At 42.9% G+C, this 25,805-nt stretch overlaps 1 protein-coding gene across 1 annotated transcript in view; it reads right to left on the bottom strand.

Annotated features, from left to right (window-relative positions):
- The window catches only part of KLF12 (KLF transcription factor 12), a 321,201-nt gene that overhangs the window by 111,565 nt on the left and 183,831 nt on the right, over positions 1 to 25,805 (bottom strand). The window contains exon 5 of the mRNA XM_058186266.1: positions 20,372 to 20,909. Coding sequence (XP_058042249.1) covers positions 20,372 to 20,909 — 538 coding nt within the window. The remainder of the gene's footprint in view (positions 1 to 20,371; positions 20,910 to 25,805) is intronic.

Here is a 25,805-nt window from a genome sequence, read left to right as displayed (position 1 = left end):
GTATAGGGTCTCCTGCTTGAAATGGTCTGAAATGGTGTAGGGTTTCCTGCTTGAGCAGGGGGTTGGAATAGAAGACCTCCAAGGCCTTTCCCAACTCTGATCATCTCTGTTCTTTGTTCCATGTTCCGTTCTAAGTGATATTTTGACCAAGTGATGGTACCAGGACATCATATCTCAGGGACTTCACATGCACAGATTTTTCTTTTCTTACTTTAGGATCTAGCTGTACCTCTGATTTATTCTGACATACCGTTCTGCATTGGCCAACCTGATGTCAGCTGACATCATTGCATGGAACCTGTCCCATTTACAGCCCTGAGCAATTCATTTCCTCCACTGGCGTACAGACCTCCTACAAAAAGTTCGATGATATCCTTCTAAAACTCTCCAAGTTGTGGACATTACAGTATTTTACATTTGCCAATTCCACGTTCCAAAGAAGTGCTTCCTTTTTTTTATATTGGGAATCTCTCCAGGTTCATCTGCACTGGGTGACCCTGTTCTTTGAGAGAAATTGGAACTTCATTTTCTCTTTGATGTGTGGCCAGGGTGTCTTTCATTGTGCTTCTCTCCTCTTCCTACTCTCTTTTTCTTCTTAACAGAATAACAAGAGTTGAAAAGAACCTTGGAGGTCTTCTACTCCATCCCACTGCTCAGACAAGGAAATGCTGTCCCATTTCAGACAAATGGCTGTTCAATCTGTTCTTAAAAACCTGAAGCACCCACAATTTCGGGAGGCAAGTCATTCCACTGATTTAATAGTTGTCACTGTCAGAAAAATTCTAGGAAGTTCCAGGTTGCTTCTCTCCTTTGATTAGTTTCCATCCATTGCTTGTTGTCCTGCCTCCAGGTGCTATGGAGAATAGGTTGATCCTATTCTCTTCTTCGTGGAAGCCATACAAATATTGGAACACTACTATCATGTCACTCCTGGAAATACCTAATTCCTGCAACTTTTCTTCGTATATTTAGCCTTCAGTCCCCTAATCGTCTTTGTTGCTTTTCTCTGCACTTTTTCTAGAGTCTCAGTGTCTTTTTTATATCATGACGACCAAAACTGGATGCAATATTCCAAGTGTGATCTTACCAAGGCATTATAAAATGGTATTGATTGTTTCCTGATTGCTTAATTGTAGCCTATGACTATCATTAAGTGTTGTAAATGTTGTACCTTGTTGAAGGTATCTTTTCTTTTATGTACACTGAGAGCATATGCACCAAGACAAATTCCTTGTGTGTCCAATCACACTTGGCCAATAAAATTCTATTCTATTCTATTCCATTCCATTCCATTCCATTCCATTCCATTCCATTCCAGTCCAGTCCAGTCCAGTCCAGTCTAGTCTAGTCTAGTCTAGTCTAGTCTAAACACTTCACATGATCTTGATTCTATCCCTCTGTTACAGCCTAAGACATTGTCATTGTTGTTATTATTATTGCTATTGTAGTTCTTTGGAAGGTATAGCATTTATAACATGGCATCCTACTTAGCTCAATGATAAAAAAAAATTGCCTTCCTAAAATCCAAAGACCTCCTCATTCTTAAGCAGAAATCCCAGCATTCCAGGGTGATTTTTTTTCTCCTGTCTCTGGAAAATGTCCTCCATATCTCCTTAGCTAGATGGGTGTTCTTAGACTGCACCTTCATCATTCCTTCTTCTTTTATTTTAACCTTGATTCTCCAAGAATCCCACCCTGTCATCTCCTTGGATGCCTTGGTAGCTGCAAGTGGTTTTCCTAACGCAGAACACAAGTCCTCCATCACGGCTCCTATTGCTTCGGTTTCCTGGTAAGCAGGTTCTCCAGTCAGTCGACATTAGCTCAGACTCTGTTTGAGCTGTTTCCCCTCAACGTATATCCCTTCACGCTTGCTTTCACCACAGTTCATTTGCCAAACTCATGTTCACTGCATTCTTGTTGTTTTGATTTCTTTTCTTTTCTTTTTGGTCCCGTTCTTGTTTTAACACCCAGAAATGATCTGGTATTACACCCCCTCCCTTCTATACTCCAGAATATTTATGAAGTTCAAAACCACAGATCCCTAGCGGGCTCCACTGTTTATACCTTTCTACATTAGCAAGAGGCGGGGAAAAATACATGTGAAAATTTTAAACATCTAACTTTAATCCTCCGTAATGGATTGTGCCCGTGATATTTATACATGATATAAATATCAATAACCTACCTCATGAAATGACACCGAAGTTTCTAATTAAGCTACTAATAAGCCGATTCAGCTGACAGAACATGATGAACTGGCTATGCATAATTGGATTTTTCTACTCTCCCAGCACCCTCCTTGGAGTTGTCGGCACACTCCTGATTGGTGTTCTTCCAACAGCATCCAATCTTTTCCACTTCTACTTTTATGGGTAGTAAGAGAAGGATGTGCTGGAGGATACAAGAAGCGGCTGGAGAACATAGGAGTTCAGCCAGTATTGCTTTTGTGACTTCGAACGTCCCTATCAGTAAGTGTGCCCAAATATTTTGGGGATGCAGAGGTGTAGGAGAAGGAGTGGCAGAACCTGGTGGTGGAATCAAGAGAGGAATCAGCCTAGAGTCTTGACGTAACCACAAACGGGCTGAATCAAGCCCCTCTTGAATTCCGGTGAACCATATCTAACATGAAGTTAGTGCTAAACATCAGTGGAGTAGTTTTCTATGCATAGACACAATTAGTAATTAATTAGTTTAATTGGAAACAGGGTGGCTTAGTGGGTAAGACGCTGAGCTTGTCGATCAAAAGGTCGGCAGTTCAGCGGTTCAAATCCCTAGTGCCGCGTAACAGGGTGAGCTCCCGTTACTTGTCCCAGCTTCTGCCAACCTAGCAGTTCGAAAGCACGTAAAAAATGCAAGTAAAAAAATAGGGACCACCTTTGGTGGGAAGGTAACAGCGTTCCATGCACCTTTGGCATTGAGTCATGCCGGCCACATGACCATGGAGACGTCTTTGGACAGCACTGGCTCTTCGGCTTTGAAATGGAGATGAGCACCACCCCCTAGAGTCAGGAATGACTAACACGTATGTGCGAGGGGAACCTTTACCTTTTTAGTTTAATTGGAACTTCATGTGTGATCCTGATCTTTTGCCCCTGAAAGGTATAGGGCCAAAAAAGCAAGTTTATCTTGTAAACACCCCCCTTGCATTGTTCTTTCGATGGTATTTCTTGGAACGGTCAAATGTTTGCAAAATTTAGGATGAGAACACAAAGGCCTAAAGCTAAGATGTCACAGGAGGAAATGATCTGAGACCAAAGAAGAGTTATCCTAAATCACTCTTATTGCCTCATCCATTTTCAGCTAAGGGACAGCAGATTCACAACTCACCTACCGAGATTGCAAAAAGAGATTTGTGAGAAATATTCATTCCTATACATAGATACACACAAAAAAAAGCATCAAGGCAATGCTGGAGCCAAATGAAAAGTGTTGTGAAACATGGACCCCTGGCTGGAACCTGCAGCTCTGATGCTCCCTTCACTTTCTCCCATCTCCATATAGATCAATCATGATCATTATCACATTGTAGAGTTCTGCTACAGTTCCTGGCCCCCATCATTGGCTAGTGCTGCCAGGAATTGAAGAAAGTCAGATCATTGGGACATCTATAAAGTTGGAAATGAGGGTAGCATTATAGAGGGCTAGGACAGTGGTGGCTAACCTTTTTGCCACTGAGTGCCGATACAGGAGCGCGTGTAACCCGGAAGAGAGTAGCTGCCTGTGTGCATAATGCGCAGCCAGCCACTCTCTTCCAGGTTTTGATGTGTGTGTGTGCGCTGGCCAGGTAGTCTTCACGCATGCACATGATAAAACACGGAAGAGAGTGGCTGGCCCTGCACGCAGGCACGCCCGACCAGCATATCTTCACACATGCGCGCGACGGAACCTAGAAGTGCAGCTGGTGACAGTACGTGTGCCCACAAAGAGGGCCCTGTGTTCCACCTGTGACACATGTGCGATAGGTTCGCAATCACAGGTCTAGGATGCATAAATCCTCAGAGGGGTCCCTTACTGACCATCTGAAGAGAAGTATCTTCTGGGGATGTTTCTCCTCCAAGAAGACCATAAAACTTCTTGAGATGATGTTGGAGAAGATTTGGAGAGACAATTCATGAAACCCTTCTGAAAGGAAGATGAAGCAACAAGCTGCTCTACTTAACACAGCCTGGCTTCAAGAACAGCAAATTAGCCCACTGCACTTTATCTTCTCAGCTTGTATAAACCTGGTTTCTGCAGGCAGTTTCCAGTTCAAAACATTGAACCTGCGAAGGACACCAAACAGGCCAAGTTTAAAACTATCCTAAGGGCCAAAACCAAAAACCCTTCCAGTCTCAGTTCTTTTATGTGTGATTAATGCAAAGATTCAGAGAAACCTTTTATCAAGAGAGAAATTATGCGTTGGACATACTCCTCAGGCAGGCAGTTGTCCACTCCGTCTGATGCTCCACCAGCGCAGCTTGTCTTTTCTTTTGTTTCACACATCCTGCAGGGTTTAATTCTCTTTCTACAGCAGACGGAGTGAGGAAACTGAGACAGGCTATGCCAGGGCTACATTCCTATCCCTTGACTTTTTAAAACGGGATTTCTTTCTCCAACCTATCTGCTTTCTAATAGGAGAGCACAAGATAAGAAGAAGAAGATACCCAATGATGGAAAAGAGAAGACTCCTTTATTCCAGAAGCAGAAGATGGCAGGGCTTTCATAAGAACGAGTGGAAGAATGTTACCTTTAAGCAAGGAAGAGGGGGACAGTTAAAAATGGGATGCGCACATCTGTACAGTCAGTAGGTGGCAGAAAAGAGATCCCGAGCAGATCTTTGGTGCCATCTGGTGGTCAGCTAATTCTAACTCCTACAACTGTAACCCTAACCTAGCATCATAGGTTTCTTATGTTCTAGGCTAGGCCAGCCATAACCTTTTAGATATTTCTTGTATTACAATTCCCAGCATTTTCCCCAATTGTTCACTCTAAGTGTGGATTCTGGGATTTGTAGTATTTCAACCCCCTCCCATCGTTTCTGGTAGACAAAGCTTTTGCATTCAGGTTATAAAGGACGTTTTTCAGCCTCAGGAGCAAAATACTATTTTTTTTTCTGTCTTCAGAGAAAAGTATTTTGTTCAGGAATACTTATTTTAGATTATTTTTTTAAAAAAATAAATAAATTAAAAGTTTCCCTCTCTTTTTATGTACTTCTCTTCAATCCTCTGGGCATTATTGAAAGTTAAGATAAACAGCTTGGATTTGTATTTGGACAGTTTGATTAATCTTTGGGCTTGCACGTTTTTTTCAGATATCCAAGAATGCACTAAAGATATCATAACTAGAATTTACAACCTATGGGAAATCTTCTATTTCTTGCATTGAGAGAATAATGAAAGGAGAAATTCTATAAAGTGCTTGGGCTATTTTTTTTCTATCTTCAGAGAAAAGTATTTTGTTCAAGAATACTTATTTTGGGTTTTTTTTTTAAAAAAATAAATTAAAAGTTTCCTTCTCTTTTTATGTATTTCTCTTCAATCCTCTGGGCATTATTGAAAGTTAAGATAAACAGCTTGGATTTGTATTTGGACAGTTTGATTAATCTTTGGGCTTGCACGTTTTTTTCAGATATCCAAGAATGCACTAAAGATATCATAACTAGAATTTACAACCTATGGGAAATCTTCTATTTCTTGCACTGAGAGAATAATGAAAGGAGAAATTCTATAAAGTGCTTGGGCTATTTTTTTCCTCCCTAAATTAATAATGGCAGTATTGGAATACTAATCAAGTACTAAGCGCGAGAAGAAAACTGTGACTACAAAACGAGGCCGTTTCAATAGCAAGCGCTCATTAACCACAATATCTTCGAGACAGGCAGCTGGCATCCAACCACAAACCGTGGGTTTAAGTTTTACTGCAATGGTTGAACTTCTTGAGAAGATCTTGAGAACCTCACATTTTATCCTCGGGTTATGTTCCTCATCTATAGAAAAGGGAATGATTATTCTCCGAATCATTTCATACAGAGCAAACTTTTAAATGATAATTTCTTTCATACAGTAGATTGAAAAGAAAGCAGTGTTTGCATAAGGGTCTTTATTTGGAAGACAGAAGATCCAGCTTGGAGTTCTCGGAATCCAGATATGAAAGGAAGCTTAACCAATTGAGAAGCTCCATAGATATTTTGCTTGAACCAATTTTGGGGCAACATCTCCAGATCATTCCATTGGTCTCAGTGATGTAATTATGGAACCCGAAGGAACTTAGGAAGGTAATAGGATGGCCTCTAATGGTCTACATTAATATAACAATTGCCTAGGTCAGGGGGACTGCAACTTTAAACACTCAAAGAGCCATTTGGACCCATTGCGCACAGAAAAGAAAACACAGGGAGCAACAAAATCTGGGTGGCATGGCCAACTCAATGTCAGTCACTCCCACCCAGTCATATGACCTCCTAGCCAGGCCTACCCAGGTTTTGTGGGTCCCAGTGTTTTCTTTTCTGTGGGAAACAGGTATCTCTGTGTGTTCCTCTCTCTTTCTCTCTCTTTCTCCCTCTCTTTGTCTCTCTCTCTTTCTCCCTCTCTCTCTCTCTCTCTCTGTTTCTCTCTCTCATCTCTGTCCTTCTCATCTCTTTCTTTCTCCCTCCTTCCCTCCCTCCCTCCATCCCCCCCCCTCTCTCTCTCTCTCTCTCTCGTGTGTGTGTGTGTGTGTGTGTGTGTGTGTGTGTGTGAGTGAGTGTGTTCCCTCTTGAACCATTTACAAAAACAGGTGAGTGTTGGGGGTTTTTTTGTGTGTGTGCTGATGTTGTTCTTTCTTCTTAACATAACATAACATCAGAGTTGGAAGGGACCTTGGAGGCCTTCTAGTCCAACCCCCTGCCCAGGCAGGAAACCCTACACCATCTCAGTCAGATGGTTATCCAACATTTTCTTAAAAATTTCCAGTGTTGGAGCATTCACAACTTCTGAAGGCAAGTCGTTCCACTTATTAATTGTTCTAACTGTCAGGAAATTTCTCCTTAGTTCTAAGTTGCTTCTTTCTTTGATCAGTTTCCACCCATTGCTTCTTGTTCTACCCTCAGGTGCTTTGGAGAACAGCCCGACTCCCTCTTCTTTGTGGCAGCCCCTGAGATATTGGAACACTGCTATCATGTCTCCCCTAGTCCTTCTTTTTATTAAACTAGACATACCCAGTTCCTGCAACCGTTCTTCATATGTTTTATCCTCCAGTCCCCTAATCATCTTTGTTGCTCTTCTCTCTTCTTTGGGTGTTTTTTATCATATGATTTAAATCAAGAGTCATTTCAGGTTCCCAGATAAATGAAGCTCTTTTGTTCTCCTGCTGTAGCTCCCTGTCAACTGAATTCATCACTGGCTGGCCCCGCCTCTTGCCCTCCCCTCCCAGTCACTCCTTGCCTGGCCTGAGAAGCTCTCCGCCCCAAGACACTGGCCCAGCCCAGCTGCAGCCAATGCTCTGCGTCGTAATGGGCTCAAGGAGGAGGATGGGATGCCATCTCCCCCATTGTGAAACACGCTAAATTTAACTGTGCTGTGAGAGCAGCGGGCAGGCTATGGAGGTAGCGAGAGCAGCAGTGGGGAGAGTAGCGGCATTGGCTTCAGCTTGGCCAGGCCATGGTTTCAGAGCGGAGAGCAAGTTGCATATCTCCCCGAACGACCAAGGCGCACGCAGCACCAGGAAGGGCCAGACGAAGCGCCTGTGAGACCCAGCAAATACATTCCCGCTCTGGAATATGGAGCGAGTCTCCATCCTTTGCCATCGCCTTTACCTTCTCAGGGCAGGTGAGGAGTGAGTGGAAAGGGAGGGTGAGGGGCGGGGCCAGCCAGTGGTGGGTTCAGTTGATAGGGAGCCACAGTAGGGGGGATGAAAGAGCCACAGGCAGCTCTGGAGCTGCAGGTTGATGACAGCTGCCCTAGGAAATTCAATGATACATGCAAGTATGAGTGATTCCTCAAAAATAACATTTTCCAAAAATAAGTTTCACACCACCTCAGAGCCCAGGAACAACAATGCTTTCAGCTACCAAAAAAATAAATAAATGTGTAAGTGGTACAAAGGATGGCAAAAGTTGGCCTGCAGACTTGGAGACATTTGTAATCTCCAGTTGACCTATGGAAAAATCTAAGGACGTTCAAAACCATTAACTGAGATTTTTTTTTTCTTTTAGATCTTTAAGAAGGACTATACCCTAAGTAGTTCTGTCTTGCCATGGGTCAGTTTTTAAGTAGGACTTGATCCCTCAGCCAAACTCAATAAAATAAGCTTTGGGAAAATAGAAATAAAGCAAGGTACTCCTAAACCCTGAATTTTAAAATTAGCATGATTGCTGTGGATCAGATATGATGAATGATGATGAACTTAAGGCATCACAATGCTTAATACATCATTATGGACATCGTTAACAGTCATGAGGATGATTAATTCCCACAAATCGCCTCGGCATGACCAAATAGAATGGAAACCAATCTTATCCATTTGCTCTCCTGGCACAATACAAGGTGTTAGTTATCAGCTTTGAGCCCTAAATGGCATGGGGAAAATATATTTGCAGGACTGCCTCTCCTTGAGGGTATCTGACGATCCAACCAAGTCAGATAGGGGAAATACACTCCAGATCCCTTCCCTTAAATATTTTCACCTGGTGTGACCTCAGAGATGCTCAATCAGGGATGGATGGATGGATGGATGGATGGATGGATGGATGGAAGGAAGGAAGGAAGGAAGGAAGGAAGGAAGGAAGGAAGGAAGGAAGGAAGGATGGATGGATGGATGGATCTGTGGGAAGTCACCCCGTCCCCCAAAAGAATGAAATATTTTGAGGAATATTAAAAAAGGGGCAGACTATTATATTTCCCTAAATGAAAAATGGGGAAACATGTTTTTCTTAAGACAGAAAGCAGACTTAATCTCCCTGCCCCCAGTAATATTTAGTGCCGATTAAGAAAGACTGGGCCAGCCTGTCTACAAAACAAAAGCTCCAGGGTGAAGAGATAACCCATGACCCTCCAGGACATCATAGGATTCACCCACTAGCAGCAGAGCTCACCACATTGCACAATCGCCTAAGGACATCCCATCACCCTCAGCAAACTTCAACCAAACTTCTCAGACAATCTACAGAGCCAGCTATGACTCCTGTATAGGGAGTCTGACAACAGCCAATAGAATACATGTTCTTGCACAGGAATAGGAAGCTCAAGTGCAAAGCCCAAGAGGAGGTATAAATACCCCTCACTCTCAACTCCATGTGTTCAGCTGCACCAGAGAACTATGTGCTTGGTGGTTCTGCTTCACCGTTAAACCCTCTTTCCAATCAGCCTCCATGTTTCCAGTGTCTTTCTCCCGGCTTGGAACTGAACCAGATGGATATTTCCTCCAACAATGCAAAAAAGAAGGTTCTAAAAATGTATTTCAGAAGTATGCCCAAAAGATAAAGAAGAACGACACTGACCATCATTGGAGTGCTTATGCAGAGGTTTAATATCTACTTTCCCTAAATTGGCAGATCCACAGTGTGATACTTACGGGACCGCCTGCCGCCACCGGTGGCCTCCCATCGACCAGTGCGCTCCCATAGAGAGGGTCTCCTCAGGGTGCTGTCGGCCAGATAATGTCGGCTGGCGACCCCCAGGGGGAGGGCCTTCTCTGTGGGGGCCCCAGCCCTCTGGAACGAACTACCTCCAACGTTGAGCCAACTCTCTGACCTCCGAACCTTCCGGCGTGAGCTGAAGACTCTTTTATTTCATCGAGCAGGATTAGCCTAATAGTTTTTTAATAGTTTTAATCAGTTTTTAATGGGATTTAGCAAATTTTTAAAATTTCGGCCAAGTTAAAATTAGTTTTTTTAAAATTGTTCTTAACTTTTGTATTGTTTTTTATTTGGCTGTAAACCGCCCTGAGTCCTTCTGGAGAAGGGCGGTATAAAAGTTGAAATAATAAATAAATGAATAAATAAATACATACATACATACATACATACATACATACATACATACATACATACAAAAGTACATGTTTTTTGTTTTTTTTTCTGAACTAGCAACCAATTTCATTCTTAAATCTTGGAATCTCTCTGCATTCTTCCACTCAGATCTCCAACCAAGCTGATGAACATCCTTTTGGCTGGGATATCAAAGAAACAATCTGCTTTCCTGCATCTTTCTCTTTGTTCATTCAGAAGGGGTGAGTAGGATGATGCTTTCTGGGCATTGTTCCTAAAATTCCTCAGTGCCAGTCAGTTGTGATTCAGGTAGCATTGATTGGGATGAGGCTCTGGGCCCACCAGTTGGCAAGGAAAGGGTATCCGTGCTTAGCCACCTATCGAGGCAAAATCTGATCGGCTCATGAGACAATAAAACATCCCTGCTTGGATGTCAGACCAGATGGTGTCTTAATAAGTTAGCAAATCTTTGCCAAGGTTGTACTTCCAAAATAAGGGGAAAGAGTTGAGCCCATCGCTATGATGAGCTTTTATCCAAGAAGGTATTTACATTAAGCATCTCAATAAATACACATACTTCTAAGAATTAGAATTCCCTTTATTATCTTCTAAGACGCTATGGCAGGGGAGTCAAACTCAATTTCAGTAAGGGCCGCATCAGGGTTGTGTTTGACCTGGGGTGTGTGTGGCCATGGTGTGTGTGGCCATGCTGGGCATGGCCAGCTTGAGGTCACTCATGTTGGGGGCACCTATGGTGTCCAAGTGCAAAGGCAGAACTTCCCTCAGACCTTCCCTCCTTCTCATTAAAATTTCCTTCCTTCCTTCCTTCCTTCCTTCCTTCCTTCCTTCCTTCCTTCCTTCCTTCCTTCCTTCCTTCCTTCCTTCCTTTTCTTCTTTTTCTTCCTTCTTCATTTTCCTTTCTTCTTCCTTCCCCTCTTTCCTTATTTTTCCTTCCTTGCTCTCTTTCCTTCTTTTTCTTTGCCTTTCTTCTTTCCCTTTCTCCTTTCCTGTCCCTTCTTGCACGCTCAAATGTAAAAGGGGAAATATTTCTCTTTTTGTTTTGTGTTTAGTTTGTTTCGATAATCTACTGCCAGTGAGCCTGGGGGGAGCGTGCAGCCCCTCTATGGGGTAGAGTCTTGGAACCCTGAGATTCCTGAGTCTTTTATAAAGGGCCACCAAAATTAAAAGATGATCTTAAAATAACTAAGATACCTAGAAAATAGACCAATACTTGAAACTCAGTAGAAGAATACTGGATAGATTGTGGGTGCTTTGACTTCATATATTGCTAGTGACGCTTTCTCCCTCTACCCTTCAATTTAACCAGGATCTTAATTAACATATTTGATGCACCCAAATTTTATATCCAAATTCTCCATAATGCACAGGTCTCTCTGTATTCAAATCAAGATTGGGCATTTTCTGGAAGTTAAGTTTTGCAAATCCATTACTTTAGCACGGAACAAAAATCTACCAGCCGTTTTTCTTGGTTTAATTCTATTCTTTTGCCCCAATAAAATAAAGGCAGAATTTCATTGCTAGGCTCAGAGGGATAATGCAGAAAAAAAAGGATAAAATTAATGTTCTTTGTAACTCACACTGCCAGGAGTCCCTGAGGAGCATAGCAGATTAAGTTCATAATAAACGGACAAACATTTCCTTAAAATATCTACAAGGAAAGACAAAGAATCCCGACTAAACCCGGTGAGAGTAGATACTATGCTGAGGTCAATAGTGAAATGTGTGTTAATAGTGAAATAGTGAAAAATTGTTATTACCGGTTCTGTGGGCGTGGCTTGGTGGTGGTGGTGGTAATAATGTGACTGGGTGGGCATGGCCAACTTTTTTTTTTACTTTTAAAAGCATTTTTTCTACATTTTTTTGGCCGAAGAGGTTGTAGAAAAAATGCTTTTAAAAGGCTCCTCTGATGATTCCAGCTGAGTTGCCTGATCGTCAAAGGCTTTTAAAAGCATTTTTAACAACCTCTTCAGCCGAAGAGGTTGTAGAAAAAATGCTTTTAAAAGTAAAAAAAAACACCCAACCCTCTGATGATCACGCGGCTCAGCTGGGCATGGGGGAGCAGGAATTTTTGCTAACGGTTCTCTGAACCACCCGCCGCCATTGCTACCACATCGGGCAATCTGGTCCAAACTGGGAGCATTTCATCCCTGGCTGAGGTCCAACTAATATACCTGTGACAGATCAAGTGCTTTGGAGACACCCAAGCAAAATCTTCTTATAGCTAAAAAAATATGTGCAACTTTTCTTTGTGCATGAAGAAAATACCCAGTTTTTTTTCCCCCCCTTCTTCCCTTCCTTCCCTTCTTCCTTCTTTTTCTACTGAACGTCATGATGGATGGACTTGCTCTTAGGAAAATACTTGATGATTACCAATCAAAGTTTAAATCAAAAGCAGCTTATTTCTGAGTGGGGAGGGAAAAAAAACCCCGCTCAATTTATTCCATAAAACTTTTATGTACACAGCAGCAATGGCCATGAGCTTAATGGCCATAATACCGTGTCTACCGAGTAATTTTTATTACAATTTATAGCAAGATTACACATCCAGTTTTCAGGCCTTTATGGAGATTTAACAGGACAATATGCTCTGGTGCAGCCTTCGAAAAGCGGGTTCAGTCCTTCAGGGGTGTCATTTTGTCCCTTTCCATCTTAGCTTTCTGAGGTTCTCAAGATCATCACTATCCTTCTCTCCATCAGGCTCTGCACCAAGACTTTGTCTGTGGATGTCCTGGGTTCCTATCCTATCCATAAGCACCCATAGGGGGGAAAAAATGATAACTTACACCAGAGGTAGTATTCAGTAGGTTCTGACCGGTTCTGGCGAACTGGTAGTGGAAATTTTGAGTAGTTCAGAGAACCAGTAAATATCACCTCGGACTGGCCCCGCCCCCATCTATTCTCTGCCTTCTGAGTCCCAGCTGATCGGGAGAAAATGGGGATTTTGCAGTAACCTTCCCCTGGAGTGGGGAGAGAATGGAGATTTTACAGTATCCTTCCCCTGGAATGGGATGGGAATAGAGATTTTACAGTATCCTTCCCCTGGAGTGGGATGGGAATGGAGATTTTACAGTATCCTTCCCCTGGAATGGGATGGGAATAGAGATTTTACAGTATTCTTCCCCTGGAGTGGGGGGGGAATGGAGATTTTGATGTATCCTTCCCCTGGAGTGGGATGGGAATGGAGATTTTGCAGTATCCTTTCATTGGCGTGTGGAGCGAATGGAGATTTTACAATATTCTTCCCCTGGAGTGGGAAGGGAATGGAGATTTTGCAAGTATCCCTCCCCTGGAGTGGGGAGGGAATGGAAATTTTGCAGTATCCTTCCCCTGGAGTGGGGAGGGAATGGAGATTTTACAGTATCCTTCCCCTGCCATGCCCACCAAGCTATGCCACACCCACCAAGCCACGCCCACAGAACCAGTAGTACAAAAAGTTGAATCCCATCACTGACCTACACATAATTCAAACACCCATCTACGGAGATCATTTTTACTCCACAAAAATCTGAAGCCCCCTCCCCATTTTTTTTTTTTATTTTTTTTTTTGCTTTTCCATTTTGAGTGGAATACTGCTGAATTCACACTTATTTACAGGAAGCTGAATTCTTGAGAGTGTCAAGACCTAAATCACATCAAGTATCTAATTTATAACCGATTCACCCTGGAACATAAAGCAAAGCCAGAGGGAAGAAAAGCAATTACAGCTTTGAGCAGCACACGATGTAAGGGCTCAACGTGAAGCTTTTCAGCCAAGGCTTTCCTAAAAATATCTAACAAAAACTGGCCAATTTTTCGGCAGATATTTTCTCAGCTGAGGTCACTCCCAGTTCTCAAAGCTGGGCTTCATGAGTATCCCCATTAAAAGTGAGAGATTACTAAGCATTTTGTGACATCACACCATGTGGGCCAATTAGGATCACTGCACCGAAACATTTTACAGAAATAAGTCTTTAGCCCAAATATATGATCAGCCTCAAAAGAGTTCCCAATGTATCAAGTGCACATGAGAAGAACATGATTGCGCCGGTTATATTTCTGTCCCCTTGTGAGAAGCTCATATAGGTGTCCAACAAGTTCAATCTGACCTAAGCACAGGACTCTAGAAAGAGTGCAGAGAAGAGCAACAAAGATGATTAGGGGACTGGAAGCTAAAACATATGAAGAATGGTTGCAGGAACTCGGTATGTCTCGTTTAATAAAAAGAAGGACTAGGAGAGACATGATAGCAGTGTTCCAATATCTCAGGGGCTGCCACAAAGAAGAGGGAGTCGGGCTGTACCTGAGGGTAGAACAAGAGGGGGTCGAGCACCTGAGGGTAGAACAAGAAGCAATGGGTGGAAACTGATCAAGGAAAGAAGCAACTTAGAACTAAGGAGAAATTTCCTGACAGTTAGAACAATTAATCAGTGGAACGACTTGCCTGCAGAAGTTGTGAATGCTCCTACACTGAAAATTTTTAAGAAAATGTTGGATAACCATCTGACTGAGATGGTGTAGGGTTTCCTGCCTGGGCAGGGGGTTGGACTAGAAGGTCTCCAAGGTCCCTTCTACCTCTGTTGTTATATTATATTATAGTACATAGAATTATCTACCACAACGTCCTACCTGTCAATGACTACTTCAGCTTCAACCACAACAATACATGAGCAAATAATAGATACAAACTCAAGGTAAACCACTCCAAACTTGATTGCAGAAAATACGACTTCAGTAACAGAGTGGTCAATGCCTGGAATGCACTACCAGACTCTGTGGTTTCTTCCCCAAACCCCCAAAACTTTAATCTCAAACTATCTACTGTTGACCTCACCCCATTCCTAAGAGGTCTATAAGAGGCGTGCATAAGAGCACCAGCGTGCCTACTGTCCCTGTCCTAGCAGTCCTTTTTTTTACTTATTTTCATGTATTCAAATTATGTTTATATTTTTACCTGTTATCTTATATGTAATTGACAAATAAAATAAATAAATAAAATAAAAATAAATAAGGGTACCGTACATGAAAGATTAGCCAAGTTCTCAATATATATTGAGTATCTATGGATGGCAGTAGGAATGCAAATTTTATCTTAGGGAAAATAAAATTTCAGAGGGTCTTCTAGAGGTAAACACTGGTCTTTAAGAGACATGCCTGCGATCAGATATTTTGCACCTGGGTGTTCTGACCCCTCTTCCCAAACACGACAAACCTCTGACGTGAACTCAGAAGATTCGTTTATTAGGAACGCTGGCAGGCACGGCAAAAAGTTTCTCTCACAGGCTAACAAGTCCATTTGTCCAGAAGATGAATAGTTGTCTGCCACACCTGTTCATCTCTGCCCCCTGCCTTTTGTCCCCAGAGCTAGGGTGGAGCTTCACTAGCAGCGGTGGCTCTTCCATCCCAAGGATCGGCCCACAGCTTCCCACTGCTCTTCTCTTCTCTGCCTTCTGCGCAGCCGCACATCAGGCACTGGACCCAGCTGTTCCTCTTCTTCTTCAGCAACCACCTCCAGACCTGGGAGCTATTGATTCTCCAGCTCCTTCTCCAGAAACACTACACTGCTAACCAGAGCATATAAAACATTTGCTAGACCAGTTCTTGAATACAGCTTGCCTGTCTGGAACCCATACCATACTTCAGACATCAATACAATTGAATATGTCCAGAAATATTTTACAAGAAGAGTTCTCCACTCCTCTGAATACAACAAAATACCTTATGCCACCAATCTTGGGTTTAGAAAATTTAGAACTCTGCTGCCTTCGACATGACCTGAGTTTAACACATAGAATCATCTATTACAATGTCCTTCCTGTTGAAGACTACTTCAGCTTCAATTGCAACAATACAGAGCACACAATAGATTTAAGCTTAATGTTAACCGCTCCAATCTTGATTGCAGAAAATATGACTTCAGCAACAGAGTTGTTAATGCTTGGAACACACTACCTGACTCTATGGTCTCTTCCCAAAATTCCCAAAGCTTCAACCAAAAACTGTCTACTATTTTTTTTTTTTTGCATTTATATCCCGCCCTTCTCTGAAGACTCAGGGCGGCTTACACTATGTTAAGCAATAGTCTTCATCCATTTGTATATTATATACAAAGTCAACTTATTGCCCCCAACAATCTGGATCCTCATTTTACCTACCTTATAAAGGATGGAAGGCTGAGTCAACCTTGGGCCTGGTGGGACTTGAACCTGCAGTAATTGCAAGCAGCTGCTGTTAATAACAGACTGTCTTAGCAGTCTGAGCCACCAGAGGCCCTAACCCCATTCCTAAGAGGTCTGTAAGGGGCGTGCATAAGAGCACAAGCGTGCCTACCGTTCCTGTCCTATTGTTTTCCTTTCGTTATATCCAATTAATATAGTTATTACATACTTATGCTTATATATATATGCTTATATATTGTATAGTTATTTCATGCTTATGCTTATATATACTGTCTGACAAAATAAATAAATAAAAAATCTGAGGGCTGATGGATGGCCCACGCTCTGCCTCTGTCTCTGTCTCTCTCTCTCTGCCAGCTCCATTCCCACTTCCCCCTCGGAGCTCCCAGGTTGCTCTGATGCTGACCCTGACTCCCATGCCGCCTCCTCCTCCTCCTCCTCCTCCTCCTCCTCCTCCTCCTCCTCCTCCTCCTCCTCCTCCTCCTCTCATTCGGCTGTTGGAGGGGCCAGCGGCTGACAAGCCACAACGTTGGGAGGAACTAAGAAAATGGAGACTCATGTCTCCATGCAGCTTTATGGGATAATTTTGGACAAATTCTAATGGGATGTCACAGTCACAGCACACCAACGTTCTAAAACACAAATCTTCCACTGGCTGTTATAAAATCAAGGTTATATATCCAGAGACCAGAAGGAATTCAAATAATCTTTGCGCATTGTAGAGCTGCACTTCCCAAACAGGTCCAGGAGTTGAGAAGGAAAATAAATTCTAAAGATTTGGGAATATGCTTACAAAATACTCAACTGCTTGCTAGCAGCAGCCAGAGCAGCAGTATATAATCACCCTCAGGGTGAAAATTAATGTGAAGGCAAATGAAAAATAACTTCAAGATTGTTACATATACTTTTTTGGGGCTGATACTCTTAAAGCAGTTCTTTTTTCTTTGGAGTGCTGGATTTTAATAAAATATAGCAAGAGAGCATGGTTGAAATTATTTTTATTCTCTACTCCTGGATGGTGCTCACAGTGAGAAAAAGTAAAGGAATGTATGGAAATATACTCCCACATCCCTCCTTATTTTATGCACAAGGAAGAAGCAGGATCCAATCCAAAACCTCAAAGAGCTACCCAAAGGTGCTTTTTTCCAAAAGGCAATTGGATCTTCTTGGTTTGTTTTTTCTTCGAAAATGTTTTGCTTCTCATCCAAGAAGCTCCTTGGATGAGAAGCAAACCGTTTTCAAAGAAGACGAAGAGAAACTAAGGAAGTCCAGTTGCATTTTAGGAAAAAAGCGCCTTTGGGATAACCATGACCTGGATGATTGAGAATCTCCATAGACTCTTAAAGTGACACATCTGGAATCATCCACAAAATCAGCATGCCTACAAATATCTTGCTTCAGAGTTCACCCATTTTGGGGGACACCAGTAATGTGCGATAAAATGTCCATCTGACTTTTCTCTTAACATCTAGTGGACATCTGGTGGACTGCAAACATGTACAGGTTCTTCCTGCATTTTTACAGCAAATGGAGGTTGTAAGTTCAGATCTCCAATTCTGCTCTCCCGGTTCAGTTCAAGAATCCACCAAGCCAGTCTCAGAATGCCGTCTTCTCCCTGTTGGTTGGTACTTTCCTACCCAGATGTAGGACCTGAAATCATTAGTTACCATGTTGGATTTGGCCGAATGTTCAAATTTGTTGAAGTCATTTTTTTTTATTTTATTTTTTCTGCTTAGACCAGGGGTCCCCAACCTTTCAGACCTCAGGGACCACTAAATTCATAATTTTAAATCCTACGGACCACTAACATGATCTGCCTAATGACAGTCCAGATGGGTGTGGCTAGGTGGTCATGTGACTGGGTGGGCTTGGCCAACTCAATGTCACTCACATCGAGGGGTGCCTCTATTCACTCCTCTCCTGCCAGCCACTCCTCGCCTACCCGGCCGGGCTCTTTAGAGCCCCAACAGGAAACAGTTGTTGGAGCTAAGCAGCCACCATGAGAAAGAGTTGGCAAAACAGCTGGCTCAGTTCAAATTGGATCTGACCGAGAAGGAGGGTCAGCAGAAGCACCTCACTGAGGACTAGGAGCATAGGCTTTCCAAGCAGAGAGAAGACCTGTAGGAGTACAAGGCGCCTGGAGGCTCAGTGGGCTGAGATGATCAGACAGTTCCAGGCCGTGAGGCTGTCCCACTGGAATAAGGCCCTCTGGATCTTCGCCACCAGTAGCACTTTCTTCCAGCTTTCACCCAAAGCCCCGCACCAGGAGGCTGAAGCAGACCCCAAGTCGGAATTTCTGCCTCCCTCCAACCCACACAAAAAGACCCCAAAGGGGGAGACTCTCTGCAGCAACACAAATGTTCATTGCTCATATCCGGCCCAGGGGCCATAGTTTGATAACCCCTGATTTAGTGCAATATTAAAAAATGCAAATAATTTATCTGCGGACCACCAAAATTTTCTTGGGGACCACCAGTAATCCATGGACCACCAGTTGGCCTAGAAACAGAGATGAACGCTGCCCCTAAAACAGGCTATGACTAGCACAGTAAAACTTGCAGGGATTCCTTTTACTCTCGCAATGGAGAGTTAACGCAGAGTTCCCACGATTCTGAAACTACTGCTAATCGCAATTTATTTCTTCTAAAGGCTACATTGTGACCCAGACATGCACATACATTTTCTCACAACAATTCTCACCACAAACCTGTAAGATAAAGCAATTCTATTAGCCCCAATGTACAGGCAAGCCAGGCACAAGCCAGGAATTTATCTAAGGCACCGAGGGAATTAACAGCAAATGGCTGCACATGAATTCAAAAAGTTCCACTTGGAAATTGAGTTATAAATACTCTGGAATATCATCTGCGTGGCTCATTAGCTAGTCTCTCCAATAACTGGCCCAAAGAGCAGTTAATACACATTCATCTTTGGTTGGTGAACAAAATTGAGAATCAAGAACAAAATTGAATTAAAAGATGGAGCAAGGAATAACATTAAAGGAGGATATAGCTGAAAGATCGACTTTCCTTATACTACTTACAGGACCCTGACTAGTTTGAGAGTTGGAATACCTAAATATAAAACCTTCAAGTGAAGGCTCTTAGTGGATAACAAGACACTACAGCTTTGCTGGCTGAGGAACTCTGGGAGTTGAAGTCCACAAGTCTTAAAGGAGCCAAGTTTGCAGACACCTGAACTAGTTCATCTCCACCATGCATGCACACGTCTCCCGCCGGCCAACTGGTCGTCGGTGTTGTGCCTCGTCCGCTTTCCCCACAGCCGGGCCTGTCTTATCTGCTTCCGAACACGGAGGAATGTCCTAGCATGCCTCCCGGCCCCAGCCCTGGCTCCATGCCCAGACAGGCCGAGGAGGAAGAAGTGCCTCCAGCCCCCAGCTCTGGCTCCATGCTCAGGCAAACGGAGCAACTAGACCCCTCCCCCTCCCCCACAGCATGTGAGCCTGAGGAAGGTCAATTACCAACAGCTGCAGACTGGAGTGACCCTCGCTTCAGGAGAATTGATAGGCGGCGGCAACAAAAGGAAGGGAGGGGCAGGCCTGGATAAGTGCTGAGTCATGGAGCCACACCCCATGGCCTATATAAAGGATCTGCTTTCTGGCATTCTCTGAGTCAGGCAAAGTCTACCTTATCTTGTTGAAGTCACTTTCTGGTCTCCTGCCTGCCTTGAGAACTTTGCTAGGACTTTGGCAGAGCTGCAGAGGCACGCCTGATTCGGATTTCCCTGACCCGGCCATCAGCGGAGGAGTGGGACACGACAGTCGGGTCTCTGCCACGCATACGCGGGGTGTGTGTGCATGCTGGGGGGTGCACCCACATGCAGAGAGTGGGGTGCATGCAAGAGGTGCACATGCATGGGGGGTCGGGGTGCATGCGTGGGGCGACACGTGCATTGCATTTTGGGGGTTTGCACGCACACGTACGCTTTCAGCACTCGGTCCAGAAAAGGTTACCCATCACTACACTACAGTATGTGACTGTGGAGAGACACAGAGGCCGGCCCATCTGCTGGCATGTCAGCTACTTCCAGAAACATGTATTGATAATGACTTATTTTTGGCCAGCAACAAAGCCAAGAAAGTGGCTTCATTCTGGCAATTTAAAGTTTGATCTAGACACGGAAAAAGACGACTCTTTGATTGGTTTTCAAAAGGTGAGTGAATCGGAATGATTCAGGAAGCGTTCTTCCATTGTGCTACTCTAGAAGTCTATTTTGTAAGAGTCCTTCTTACCTTTGACATGACTTCTCCCGTCCTCTAGTAGTGGTACTACTATAGTGTTGTTGACATTCCCTGGTGATCTCACTGCAGTGTAGACGACCGGTACCGACTGCACCACCACAGGGATGCGGTGGACGTGACTCATTTTGTTGGTCTGTAGGTTCATGGGGCTCGAAGGTGGAACCGGGTGGATTATGTGCAAAAATTGTTGCCCTCCAACACCAGAGGCAGATGCCACAAGCGGGCCTGGAGTTAATACTGATGGGGCCGATGTTGCCGATGCCACTGAGGTTATTACCGTTGGGGACGAAGCTGGCCGACTAGAAGACGTTGAAGTCGAAGAGGGCGACAAAGCAGAGGCTGTGATGGATACTGGTGAAGACGAGGTGGCAAGAGGGGAGGATCGGGCTTTGTTGATGGACAAGTCCACCGGCTCCGTCTGCGTCTGGAAATGATCCGTACACAAGGCGTCTTCTTCTGGCTCTGCCTTCATTGTGTTCAGCAAGAGGGGCACAGCTTCCATATCTGGGTAGTTATGAACGTTGGGAGACTACGGAGAGAAAAGAAGAAAAACAGGTCATCCCCACTGAACAACCTTCGGAGATATTGGCACATTTGGTCACACTGCCACATCTTATGCGGTTTTGCCAACTGAAGATGTGAGCCATTATTGTTCAACTCTGCCTCTTCTCTGTTTCAGTATACAATCAACCAGAAACCTTAAGCCATTACTATAGGTAGTCCTCAGATTATGACCACAACAGAACCCAAAACATCTGTTGGTAAAGCAAGACAGTAAAGTAAATTTTGCCCCATTTTATGACCTGTCTTGCCACAATTGTTAAGTGAATCACTGCAGTTGGTAAGTTAGTAACGTGATTGTTAAATGAATCTGGCTTCCCCATTTTATTTTTTATTTATTTATTATTCAAATTTTTATACCGCCCTATCTCCCGAAGGACTCAGGGCGGTTTACAGCCTTATAAAACATAAAAAGGGGCCGTGGATAGCTCAGGCTGTAAGGAGCCTGTTATTAGAACACAGTAGCCTGCAATTACTGCAGGTTCAAGCCCGGCCCAAGGTTGACTCAGCCTTCCATCCTTTATAAGGTAGGTAAAATGAGGACCCAGATTGTTGGGGGGGCAATAAGTTGACTTTGTAAATATATACAATTAGAATGAGACTATTGCCTTATACACTGTAAGCCGCCCTGAGTCTTCGGAAAAGGGCGGGATATAAATGTAAATAAAAACAACAACAAAAAAACCCATAAGAATAAATACAAGTTAAAACAACATTTTAAAAAACTTATTACATTAGGCCAAATTTAAAAATATCGATTAACCATTAACTTTGCTTGTCAGATAGTCACAAAAGGGGATCACGTGACCCTGGGACACTGCAACCGTCATAAATACATGCCAGTTGCCAAGCACCTGAAGTTTGATCACCTGACCCTGGGCATGCTGAAAGAGTTGTAAGTGTGAAAAACGTTCATAAGTCACTTTTTTTTTCAGTGGCCTTGTAATTTAGAATGACCACTAAAGGAACTGTTGAATTGAAGATGTTTTTATGTTTGTTTGTTTTATAAAAAAAATAAAGAAAAAATAAAGGAACTGTTGTAAGTCAAAGAGTTGACGTGAAGTGCAGTTTATTTTTCAATAGATTTCTTTGCACAGGGAAATCTCAATTGGTCTGAAATTATTGCAGTCTTAGGAACTATTTTTAAAGCCACGTTATACTTGTTATTCCCCTGAAGGTTTACAGGCCAGGCCTTGTTATCCAGATCACTAAAATTCTCTGCAGTTCCATTGAATATTAGAGTCCTTTTACTTTCACCCTGATCTGACCACCATATTTTTTTTAAAAAATAATTTTTTTATTTCCATTTTCCAACATCATATTTATGTACAAACTATTATCCATCATTAATCATTAATTTTTATTTATTACTGATTCAGGCCTGCCCGATTGCCACTTCCTTTCTTCACAACCTCCCTCTCTACCCTCTACTACTTTCTGATCCTTCGTCTCCTTCACTTTACAACTTCCTCTCCTCCTTCTCCACTCCTCCCTTCTTCCACCCTATCTAACCTTCTTATTCCCCTCCTCCTTCGCTACTCTTTCCTACCTACTTTCTTCCTTCCTTCTACTTCTCTCTCCTTTTCTTCCTGAAATGGCAGTCGAGCATTCCCAATATCATTTTAAATTTTTTAATTTCATATCTTCAAAAATTACTGTACATTAATAATCAATCCATGTATCATTTTCCCCCTTCCCCCCCCTTCCCCCACCCAGACTTCCCAGAGCAAATACTGTTATTATGACCAACAATCACAAGCTAAAGTATACAAAATATACATAACCTCCCACCTTTAAAAATTTAAAACTTTAGATCCCCTCACAATAAAAATAAAAAGATAGGAAAGAATAATAAAAAAAGAAAAGAAAAGAAGCAATACCAACTTCACATATTACTTCTTCTTACAGTCCATTTTTAAAATTAATCCATCTTCTCAAATTCAATTTTTTTTCCCACTTGTATATTCCTTCAAATTTCATAAGTCCATTTCTCAAATAACAGTCCATCTTCTCGAACTCAAATTTTTATCACTTATATATTTCTTCAATTGCCATAACATTTAATGTCCGATCTGACCACCATATTGAGGTAGGATCGCTTGTCTTATTCATGGGTGAGGTCAATTCCTTATTCGCTATCACAGCCATTAAGTGTCAATCTAAGGCAGTGACGGCAAACCTTTTTGGCACCAACTGATGAACAGGGAGCGCGTGCGCTCGTCTGGGCAACGACCAGGAAGAGGAGTTGCCCAGGGGGCATGTGTACGCCGGAAATTGTACTTCTGTTTTCCGGCGTGCACATGCTCGCCATCCGGCAAGTCTTCCGGTTACTGCCGCACGCATAAAGACCAGCTGATCATTACGTGCACATGCATGCCAGAAACCCGGAAGAGGAATGGCCGACGCCGCATGTGCCAGGCGATAATGGCCCCGTGTGTCACTTTGGGCACACGTGCATTAGGTTCGCCATCACCGACCTAAGGCTAATGTTTTGCGAGTTGGAAAGAAAGGAATTTGGGACCGGGTGGGTTTTCATGGGAGAAAAATGCAATGAAGGCAGAAATCACATACCACGTATAAATCATCTGGTCTTGTCCTCTGCACCACCCCAAGCTTACCTCAAAATTTTCAGTAAAAATGACAGACAAGAGATGGAAGGAGATGGGGGTGGGCCCTTTAGCGTTCATGCCAGGAATGTAGCAAATTTCATTGCTGAAGCCCAAAGGAGCTTTTCCAAACTAGACTGTCTTGGGTTTTTTTTTTCCTTGAAAATTTTTCGCTTCTCATCCAGGAAGCTTCTTCAGTTCTGTAGAAGCTTCTTGGATGAGAAGTGAAACATTTTCAAAGGAAAAAACCCCAAAAAAGTCCAGTTGCCTTTTGAAAAAACATCTTCGGGACAGCCATGACCTTGATGGCTGAGAATCTCCATAGACAGTCATTGCCTAAGATGCAATGAAGGGAGTCACTCCAACCCCCAAAATAACAGGAAGACAATAGAGGTAGACCAGAGGTGGGCTTCAGCAGGTTCTCACCAGTTCTGGAGAACCGTTAGCAGAAATTTTGAGTAGTTCGGAGAACCGGTAGTAAAAGTTCTGACTGGCCCCCAACCCTATCTATTCTCTGCCTCCCGAGTCCCAGCTGATCAGGAGGAAATGGAGATTTTACAGTATCCTTCCCCTACCATGCCCACCATCAAGCCACGCCCACAAGCCATGCCACGCCTACCGAGCCACGCCCACCGAACCGGTAGTAAAAATTTTGAAACCCACCACTGAGGTAGACCACAGCTTTGGAAGGGAGCTGAAGGTAGTATGTGGATTGTTCTTTTTATGGAAGTGCGCATTTGCACATATATACAGACTCAATTAATTGACGATGTCACACCTCCTGGTTTAGAACAGTTGGCAGAATATGGTTCGAGACCACAATGGAGGACTGGAAATAAGAGTTTTTAAAAACTTGGGGGAAAAAGTGGGAAATCCATATCCCACATCCCACATTCTGACCCGGAGCTCAGGACCTTCCTTCAACCTCAGCAGCCCAGATGCCACCCAAAACATCTGGAAACCCAAATCCAATCAACAAATTCCAGATACGTTACGTCTTATTTCCTTAGGGTAAAAAGCAAGGAAGGTATGTACAATGAAAGAATCAAATGCATCATCAGGACATTTTCCCCTTTCGCTAAGAAATCCAGAGGAGAAAATAAAATAAAATAAAATAAAAAGAATGATGATACCTATTCCTTTGCTCCCTGAGTGGAGCAAATTGTCAGGAGAAGAAAAGAGCAGGTTTCATAAATTATCATTATTGGGTCAAAAATGAAGATGAGCACATCAGCTGTATCTGCAACTAGACAGATTTAAGCCTGGCTCCCCAGAGACCGAACTGCAGTTACTTTTCATGTTGACATATGCTTCTGATGTCCAAATTACTTTGCAGTGCAAATTAGTACTGTCAAACCTGGATATATTACAAATTAAAGGGGAGAAATTTATACTTCCTTTTTGCCTACATCGAAAATAATATCTTAACTTAGAGTATACACATAATTGCGTATTACAGAGTTGAAATTTTAATGGGATAAAGTCGAAAGCTGTGAAATGTGGCTGTTTGACCAAAATGATTTAGTGTCTCGCGAATTGGCTTCAATAAATCAAGCTCTTTATGACCCAATGAGATACAATATGATTACTTTCAAAGGAAAGCAGCGATGAAAGGCGGCAGCTTGCATTCGGCATGATGACATGACGGTCTACTCTAAAGGCCTCCCGATGTACCATTTTCTGAGAAGGTGATGCTTCCACTTGCCTGGGATCTAGCCCATCATGAGAAAAACATATAACATATAGCATTTAGCAATAGCATTTAGACTTATATACCGCTTCACAGTGCTCTACAGCCCTCTCTAAACTAATCAAAGTTGCTTCTCTCCTTGATTACTTTCCATCGTTTCTTGTCTAATTTCAGAGTGGGGTACATCTCCCATGGATTAGAAATTCCAGTGAAAATTTACTCTTTGAGAGGTTGCCTGGGTAGCAATTAACAGAAACATATATATATATATGTTCCTCTTTTTTGACTGAGTTCTTGTGTTCTTCAATGCGTGCACTTATTCTTCTGTTGGTTTGTCCGATGTATGTGGAGGGGCAGGCGGTGCATGGGATTTCATATACTCCTTGATTTTCTAACTCAATTTTGTCTTTGGGGTTTCTTAGGATGGTGGATATTTTTCGGTTTGTGCAGAATGCTGTCTTGATGTTGTGTTTGTGGAGGATCTTGCTGATTCTGTCTGTGGTGCCTTTTATATATGGGAGGAGGGCTGTGCCGTTTTCTTGTTCTCTGTCTTGGATTTTAGTGGGGG

The sequence above is a fragment of the Ahaetulla prasina genome, chromosome 5, assembly GCF_028640845.1.
Source record: "Ahaetulla prasina isolate Xishuangbanna chromosome 5, ASM2864084v1, whole genome shotgun sequence".
NCBI classification, from domain to species: Eukaryota; Metazoa; Chordata; class Lepidosauria; order Squamata; family Colubridae; genus Ahaetulla; species Ahaetulla prasina.
Note: the sequence above shows the minus strand (reverse complement) of the source record. Positions and strands in the feature narration are given on the sequence as shown.